The 9,277-nt window shown below is 49.2% G+C and overlaps 1 protein-coding gene across 1 annotated transcript in view; it reads left to right on the top strand.

Annotated features, from left to right (window-relative positions):
- The window catches only part of LOC306913831 (equilibrative nucleoside transporter 2-like), a 28,929-nt gene extending 21,372 nt beyond the window's left edge, over positions 1–7,557 (top strand). Inside the window, exons 10-14 of the mRNA XM_079490641.1 lie at positions 1–96; positions 1,818–1,920; positions 2,041–2,126; positions 4,507–4,706; positions 7,382–7,557. Of these exons, the coding sequence (XP_079346767.1) occupies positions 1–96; positions 1,818–1,920; positions 2,041–2,126; positions 4,507–4,706; positions 7,382–7,493 (597 nt within the window). The 3' untranslated portion in view covers positions 7,494–7,557. The remainder of the gene's footprint in view (positions 97–1,817; positions 1,921–2,040; positions 2,127–4,506; positions 4,707–7,381) is intronic.
- The last annotated feature ends 1,720 nt before the right edge of the window (positions 7,558–9,277 follow it).

A 9,277-nucleotide genomic window follows, 5' to 3' on the forward strand; every position in this document is an offset into this window, starting at 1 on the left:
GCCTTCCTGGCCCTGGAGAACGTGGACGTCAGCGTCGTCAGCGGAGGAGGAGGAGGAGGAGAGGCCAAAGCCTCCGTCATGGAGGTCTTCAAAAAGGTATGAGGGTAGATCGTCTGTCATAGACCATCACCACCACCAGGTGGACCGTAGTGGCTGTTATGATGAGACTCAAGCCCATTCTTTTCTATTTTTTTAATGTTTTTTTTGCGGCTTTCACCTTTTATTTATTTATTTTTTATAGAGGGACAGAGTGTAGGCTGACAGGAAATGGGGGAGAGAGATAGGGGAGTGACATGCAGCAAAGGCCGTCGGGATCGGGAGTCGAACCCGCGGCACACTGCCAGACTTGGGCTGCCGGCCAAGGTGCCTGGACCGCTGAGCCACGGCCCAGGCCGACTCAAGCCAATTCTGAATGAGAAGCAGCTGGGTTGGTGGTTTACAGGGACGTGCAGAGAATGTTAGAGTGGCAGGGGCTGAAATTCCATAAAAAGGGCACTTTTGGCAAGTTTAACTTTTGGCTACTTTTTAAATACTCCCAGAATAATTTATTATGACACAGCGGTAAAAAAAACGTTTCGGCCTATGTGGCCATCGTGAGGTATACCGAAAACGTTTCTTTTTTTTTTTTTTTACTGCTGTGATAATAAATGGAAGTCTGCACACCGTTTTAAATGCTCCCGGAATGGGAGCATTTAAAACGGTGTGCAGACTTCCACCTTCTCTAATATAGAGCTTACAGCACATTTTAATTAATGACCAGGATGTTTTGAAGGAATTGGCCTTTTAATGTCTACTGCATTGTCGGTAAATCAATTAACAAATTATTATTTCATTTTTATTTTTTTATCCCACGATTTTGTAACCCATTTTTCACCCCTGTGTCAATTATCTAATGTGATCCTGGGCTCTACACACCCTCCGCCAACCTAGTCCCCATATATGGAGGACATGGAGAGAGCAACGGACTTGAACTCATGCTTCCTTCATGCCTGTTGCTCCTTTGCACCTGACAGGGGGGAGTTTCCCTGGTTGGACGTAGCGCGTGGAAGGAACACGTTATTCCAACCAGTTCCTTTCCCCTCCATCAGGCGCCCCGGCTGGCCAGGGGGAGGCAGTTTAGAGACCAAGATTACTGCATGTTTTTTGTGAGGGTACCTACCCTATTCTTCACTTGCACAATGTAGGAGGCGGGACTAAGGGGGACTTCCTGTTGGGATATCACCCAAGTGTTTGCTTCCTGTCCATCGGGAGTGCATGTAAGTCAGTCATTTTCTACGGACAATTATAGTATTTTCTCGTCACTTGTAATTTTTTTATTTACGTTTAAAAAAAAAAAATTATTCATATGGTTCATTAATTTACCATTCGTTTTTATCGTAATGTTTTATTTAGGGTTTTTTTCTCAAGGGGAAAGTTGTATGCTCCAGTGCCTGTCTGTGCTGCTGCACATTATAATTGTCCGTAGAAAATGACTGACTTACATGTACTCCCGATGGACAGGAAGAAAACACTTGGGTGATATCCCAACAGGAAGTCCCCCTTAGTCCCGCCTCCTACATTGTGCAAGTGAAGAATAGGGGACACGGGGAGAACATGCAAACTCCACACAGAAAGGCCCTTTCGCCAACCCCGCCTCGGGTATGGGCACTGATGACGCGGAGGAGAAAACACGCCGCCAGCACCCACAGCGTCCCGAGCGGGAATCGAACCCAGGACCAACAAATTACGCGCGGTGGAGTTTTGATTGAACCACTGTTAGTCTCTCTCCTCAGATTTCGGTGATGGCGTTTTGAACCACTGTTTGTCTCTCTCCTTAGATCTGGGTGATGGCGTTTTGCGTGACGTTCGTCTTCATCGTCACGCTGTCCGTCTTCCCCGCTGTGACCGTGGACGTCCAGACGGCGTACCCGGGGAACTGGGGTAAGAGACCCTGCCATTGATTTACACTCGTCGACTAAAACTCGGAATGGCAACAGTGTTGTAGAGCCATCCTAAATCTGGCCTCTCTCTCTCTCTCTCTCTCTCTCTCTCCACCCTCAGAGCGATACTTCATCTCGGTGTGCTGCTTCTTAATCTTCAACCTCAACGACTGGCTTGGCAGAACCGTCACAACATGGGTCCAATGGGTGAGTGTCTGACCGTCACAGCCTGGGGTCGAGGGCTAGGTGAGGGTCCAATGGGTGAGTGTCTGACTGCTTTAAGTCAGAGATAGAAGGATGAGGCTGGCAGGGCACTGCGTCAGGCACCGCGAGGCAAGTCAATTGACCCTATGGGAGCCAACCCAGGGCAAAGCCAGGAGGGGAAAGAAGCGTACCACCTATATAGACGTGCTGCGGCGCGACAGCTTGGCTGACAACACTGCAGAGCTCAGGAACCTGATGTTGGATAGGAAATTGTGGAGGGCAGCGATCCAGGAATCCTGAGTTGGTGTTGGCTAGACCTCACTCTCGCAGCAACTAACTGACCGCTAGGCGAGGGTGCTTTGTGTCTACATAAAAGACGCTTAGAAACCATAGCTAGCATATCATTGTTGTCGGGCAGAAACCTCTTAATCCACATTCTAACTTTTTTGTGTGTTATCGTAAATTGACGCCCTACTACTTGATCACACGACAGCGTCACATAAAGCATTAAAAGGAACAGATCCACAAGCTTGAAAAGTGGCGCGAAGCAATATGTTTTGAGCTTGTGGATCTGGTACTTTTTCTATTTTTGGATTTGAATCCTGAAAAGTAGCAGTTTTGGACGGAGACGATAATGACGCTATGAATGAAGAATATAACAATAAGTAATGGCGTTAAAGAGTTGCCATTAGTTCCTCCTGAGCGGAGATACTACGATTTGAGAAACAATGAAGTAAGTGTTGTTTAACAGGAACTGTTACTTTCCATAACAGGTTCTGGGGTGAACCTGGACCCCCATTTAGGCCTGACGTCGAAATTTTTAAAATGTCTTCTAAATCCTGACAGTTTTCTGAAAAACCCCATGTTTTGATGTCAGTCGTTCTCAAACATTTTCATGTCAAGGACCCCCAAAACTATATGTAATTGCCCGCCGACCCCCATCTGAAAATATGTCGTTTTTCTAAAATAGCAGATCTACTAGCTTGTAAAACACCAAATGGGGTTCCCGTCCAGAATGTCAGAAGTCACTAAAGAAATGTTGCAATGATAATCTTGGGGGAGAAAAACATTAGGAGATGGAAGCGGGGCTTTGTGAATAATGTCCTCTTCACTGTGTTGCCTCTACAAGAAGCTCCCGCAGCGTTTCTGCAGCATCTGTTTCTCTGCCAAAAGGGCTCAACCCTCCCACACGATGCAGTCTGCACAGTGAATTACCAAGTGTCACATTAACTGTGTGAAAAAAGAAAAACAAATGTGTACACACACACACACACACACACACACACACACACACACACACACACACACACACACACACACACACACACACACACACACACACACACACACACACACACACACACACACACACACACACACACACACACACACACACACACACACACACACACACACACACACACACACACACACACGTCACAACGGAGCAGCGCATGTCCCGCATGTCGGACTAATGCTCCGTCGGAATTACGTGCGGATCCCAGTTGTTAATGTGTTCCAGACAACAACAAAACTGGACATCTAAAGGAAAGGCAACTCAAACGTAACATAAACAGAGAGGCACAAGTGACAGCCCCCCCCCCCCCTCTCTCTCTCTCTCTCTCTCTCTCTCTCTCTCTCTCTCTCTCTCTCTCTCTCTCTCTCTCTCTCTCTCTCTCTCTCTCTCTCTCTCTCTCTCTCTCTCTCTCTCTCTCTCTCAACTGAACAGACGACAAACTCCACCCCTGGCTAAGCAGCAATCCACTCAAGATGCTCCACATAATGCAATTAATCAGCTCTTCAGGCACCACACCCCATTACATTTACACCACACACTACACAGGCTTCAATAAGGGCAGCTTCCAAATAGCTGAATCTGCGTAGATAAACAAAAGCATTTTAAATTCATATGTCACAGCAGAATGTGCACCTTCTGTGGGACCGAGAATCCAAATGTTACAACATAAAATACAGCATAAATACCATGAATGTATATTGTTGAACATCACATGAATACAATGAATGTGTATTGTTGTTGACTTTACTCTGACAGAGGCTGCTCTGTCACACTATTGTTAGTCAAACTTGTACGTTGCCTTAATAATAATAATAATAATAATAATCGTTTAGATGCACACAGAATCCAAAATACTGACTCAAATCCAGGATACAGTCTGAGCTTCACTGCTTTTTAAATATTCTAGTCTAGTCAAACGTTCATATTGTCAGTGGAATATTGCTGACACTCGCATCAGGTGGTTGGGCTGTTTTATGTACCGACTAGTCCACCAGTTCAAACCAGACAGTAAGCACTTTCCCGGCTTTCAAACCAGAAGGGACATAAAATAATAATTTCTCTCCTGTCCTGTCCTGTGCTGTCCAGCCGAAGAAGGAGTCGAACCTGTTCCCGGCGCTGGTCATCTCCCGGGTGGTGTTCATCCCCCTCCTGATGCTGTGCAACGTCCAGAAGCGCTCCTACCTGCCCGTGTTCTTCCCCCACGACGCGGCCTTCGCCGTCATCATGACCCTCTTCTCGCTCTCCAGCGGCTACTGTGTGTGTCTGTCCATGTCCTACGCGCCACAGTGAGTGTTACCGTGTCTGTCTGTCCATGTCCTACGCGCCACAGTGAGTGTTACTGTGTCTGTCTGTCCATGTCCTACGCGCCACAGTGAGTGTTACCGTGTCTGTCTGTCCATGTCCTACGCGCCACAGTGAGTGTTACCGTGTCTGTCTGTCCATGTCCTACGCGCCACAGTGAGTGTTACTGTGTCTGTCTGTCCATGTCCTACGCGCCACAGTGAGTGTTACCGTGTCTGTCTGTCCATGTCCTACGCGCCACAGTGAGTGTTACCGTGTCTGTCTGTCCATGTCCTACGCGCCACAGTGAGTGTTACCGTGTCTGTCTGTCCATGTCCTACGCGCCACAGTGAGTGTTACCGTGTCTGTCTGTCCATGTCCTACGCGCCACAGTGAGTGTTACCGTGTCTGTCTGTCCATGTCCTACGCACCACAGTGAGTGTTACCGTGTCTGTCTGTCCATGTCCTACGCGCCACAGTGAGTGTTACCGTGTGTGTCTGTCCATGTCCTACGCGCCACAGTGAGTGTTACCGTGTCTGTCTGTCCATGTCCTACGCACCACAGTGAGTGTTACCGTGTCTGTCTGTCCATGTCCTACGCACCACAGTGAGTGTTACCGTGTCTGTCTGTCCATGTCCTACGCGCCACAGTGAGTGTTACCGTGTCTGTCTGTCCATGTCCTACGCGCCACAGTGAGTGTTACCGTGTCTGTCTGTCCATGTCCTACGCGCCACAGTGAGTGTTACCGTGTCTGTCTGTCCATGTCCTACGCGCCACAGTGAGTGTTACCGTGTCTGTCTGTCCATGTCCTACGCACCACAGTGAGTGTTACCGTGTCTGTCTGTCCATGTCCTACGCGCCACAGTGAGTGTTACCGCGTGTGTCTGTCCATGTCCTACGCGCCACAGTGAGTGTTACCGTGTCTGTCTGTCCATGTCCTACGCGCCACAGTGAGTGTTACCGTGTCTGTCTGTCCATGTCCTACGCGCCACAGTGAGTGTTACCGTGTCTGTCTGTCCATGTCCTACGCGCCACAGTGAGTGTTACCGTGTCTGTCTGTCCATGTCCTACGCGCCACAGTGAGTGTTACCGTGTCTGTCTGTCCATGTCCTACGCACCACAGTGAGTGTTACCGTGTCTGTCTGCCCATGTCCTACGCGCCACAGTGAGTGTTACCGTGTGTGTCTGTCCATGTCCTACGCGCCACAGTGAGTGTTACCGTGTCTGTCTGTCTGTCCATGTCCTACGCGCCACAGTGAGTGTTACCGTGTCTGTCTGTCCATGTCCTACGTGCCACAGTGAGTGTTACTGTGTGTGTCTGTCCATGTCCTACGCGCCACAGTGAGTGTTACCGTGTGTGTCTGTCCATGTCCTACGCGCCACAGTGAGTGTTACTGTGTCTGTCTGTCCATGTCCTACGTGCCACAGTGAGTGTTACCGTGTCTGTCTGTCCATGTCCTACGCGCCACAGTGAGTGTTACCGTGTCTGTCTGTCCATGTCCTACGCGCCACAGTGAGTGTTACTGTGTCTGTCTGTCCATGTCCTACGCACCACAGTGAGTGTTACTGTGTGTCTGTCCATGTCCTACGCCTCACAGTGAGTGTTACCGTGTCTGTCTGTCCATGTCCTACGCGCCACAGTGAGTGTTACTGTGTCTGTCTGTCCATGTCCTACGCGCCACAGTGAGTGTTACCGTGTCTGTCTGTCCATGTCCTACGCGCCACAGTGAGTGTTACCGTGTCTGTCTGTCCATGTCCTACGCGCCACAGTGAGTGTTACCGTGTCTGTCTGTCCATGTCCTACGCGCCACAGTGAGTGTTACCGTGTCTGTCTGTCCATGTCCTACGCGCCACAGTGAGTGTTACCGTGTCTGTCTGTCCATGTCCTACGCACCACAGTGAGTGTTACCGTGTCTGTCTGTCCATGTCCTACGCGCCACAGTGAGTGTTACCGTGTCTGTCTGTCCATGTCCTACGCGCCACAGTGAGTGTTACCGTGTCTGTCTGTCCATGTCCTACGCGCCACAGTGAGTGTTACCGTGTCTGTCTGTCCATGTCCTACGCGCCACAGTGAGTGTTACCGTGTCTGTCTGTCCATGTCCTACGCGCCACAGTGAGTGTTACCGTGTCTGTCTGTCCATGTCCTACGCGCCACAGTGAGTGTTACTGTGTCTGTCTGTCCATGTCCTACGCACCACAGTGAGTGTTACCGTGTCTGTCTGTCCATGTCCTACGCGCCACAGTGAGTGTTACCGTGTCTGTCTGTCCATGTCCTACGCGCCACAGTGAGTGTTACCGTGTCTGTCTGTCCATGTCCTACGCGCCACAGTGAGTGTTACTGTGTCTGTCTGTCCATGTCCTACGCGCCACAGTGAGTGTTACCGTGTCTGTCTGTCCATGTCCTACGCGCCACAGTGAGTGTTACCGTGTCTGTCTGTCCATGTCCTACCAGTGTTGTTTTCGTCGAATAATACTATGACGAAAACTAAATGAAAACTACGCTATGATGACTAAAACTAAGACTAAATATATCGACAATTTCGTCAAGAAATAAAAACTAGGAAGGGACTAGTGGACAAGAGATCCAGTATGAGTCATTTTACACTTGGTACCCGCCCCGGGCCAACAGCCAACAAGCTGATTTATTTTTGACATGTTCTTCCTGCGTTTTCCCGACAGGTTGGTGCAGCCAAAGGATGCTGAGACTGCAGGCGCCCTGATGACGTTCTTCCTGGCCCTGGGTCTGTCCATAGGAGCAGCTCTGTCCTTCCTCCTCCGTGCCCTGGTTTAGACACACGACACGCTGGCCCTGGGTCTGTCCATAGGAGCAGCTCTGTCCTTCCTCCTCCGTGCCCTGGTTTAGACACAGGCCCTGGGTCTGTCCATAGGAGCAGCTCTGTCCTTCCTCCTCCGTGCCCTGGTTTAGACACACGACACGCTGGCCCTGGGTCTGTCCATAGGAGCAGCTCTGTCCTTCCTCCTCCGTGCCCTGGTTTAGACACACGACACGCACACACGTAGGAGCAGCTCTGTCCTTCCTCCTCCGTGCCCTGGTTTAGACACACGACACGCACACACGTAGGAGCAGCTCTGTCCTTCCTCCTCCGTGCCCTGGTTTAGACACACGACACGCACACACGTAGGAGCAGCTCTGTCCTTCCTCCTCCGTGCCCTGGTTTAGACACACGACACGCACACACGTAGGAGCAGCTCTGTCCTTCCTCCTCCGTGCCCTGGTTTAGACACACGACACGCACACACGTATACACAGTGATTCTCAAACCTTTCCATGTCAAGGACCCCCAAACTGAGATGTATTTGGCCGGGGACACCCCTCCCCCCATCTGGAAATGTTTTGTGCCAGGGAGGGACCCCTAGAAGAGAAAAGTCACGTTGTCTACAATTATTCAACATTTCCCAAACATCTTTCAATATTTTTCCAAAGATTCTCAAAATTGTCAGATGTACAAGCAAGCTCGCAAGCGTGAAGTGACACGCTTGTATTTCTGCTACTTTTGAATAGCCATCATTTAATTAAAACGGATAAAATGATTGTTGATGCTATATTATAAGTACTGTTCCTGGAGGACCCCCTGGAACTCACCCAAGGACCCCTGGGGGGTGCTGCCCGCCCCGGACCCCACCTTGAGAACCACTGCAGTGGACGCAGTTACTGTGTGTACACACACACACACACACACACACACACACACACACACACACACACACACACACACACACACACACACACACACACACACACACACACACACACACACACACACACACACACACACACACACACACACACACACACACTTTAAGGGGACGGAGCACGGTGAGAAATGTTTTGGTGGTCATCGCTCGCCGTCTCAAGGTGTTTCTCCACTTACTTCATTCATCTGTCAAGTACTGTTTCAGTTCAAGGACCATCCATGGCTTGAAAGAAAAAAAGGATAAAAGAAAAGCCTGCTTATGAAATACAACGCTGGGACCACAATGCTTGCCATTTGCCTGGCTGGCTGATGACACCCTGGGAAGTATGAAAAAAAAAGGGAAAATGTTTTTTGCATAAATGCTGGACGTTCTACGTAAATGTCAACAGTAACACCCGAGGAAACATGGGCGCACGGCGCCTACAAAAGAAGACCTTTTTTGTGTTCCATTATTTATTTTTGCTGGACCATTGTTGGGTCTTAGCCTACTTATTTTGTATATTGTTTATGCTTTGTATAGGTTTGTAGGGAGTACCTTTTTTTTAGGGCATTGTTCTCAGTGAATCCTAGTATAAGGGAAAATCACCTTTTGATTTGTTTTCGCCTGATTTAAGTAGGGGGGGGGGGGGGGGGGGGGATTATAGTTTCTGACCGGGAAACTCACTGGCCCTTTTCTTGGCCAAGTTTAGACTATGGGTGCGTTCGAATATGCGGTGCACCGTGAGCGTACGCACGTATTAGTTTTTATTGCTCGGTGCGCTATATCCGAACGCACCCTTACATTTGAAATGGAATGGATTAATTTAGTCTCTTTGATTTTTTTTCATTGCATTATTTGAAGTATGATGTAAAAACCTAC

This window comes from Electrona antarctica (genome assembly GCF_951216825.1).
Source record: "Electrona antarctica genome assembly, chromosome: 21".
NCBI lineage: Eukaryota > Metazoa > Chordata > Actinopteri > Myctophiformes > Myctophidae > Electrona > Electrona antarctica.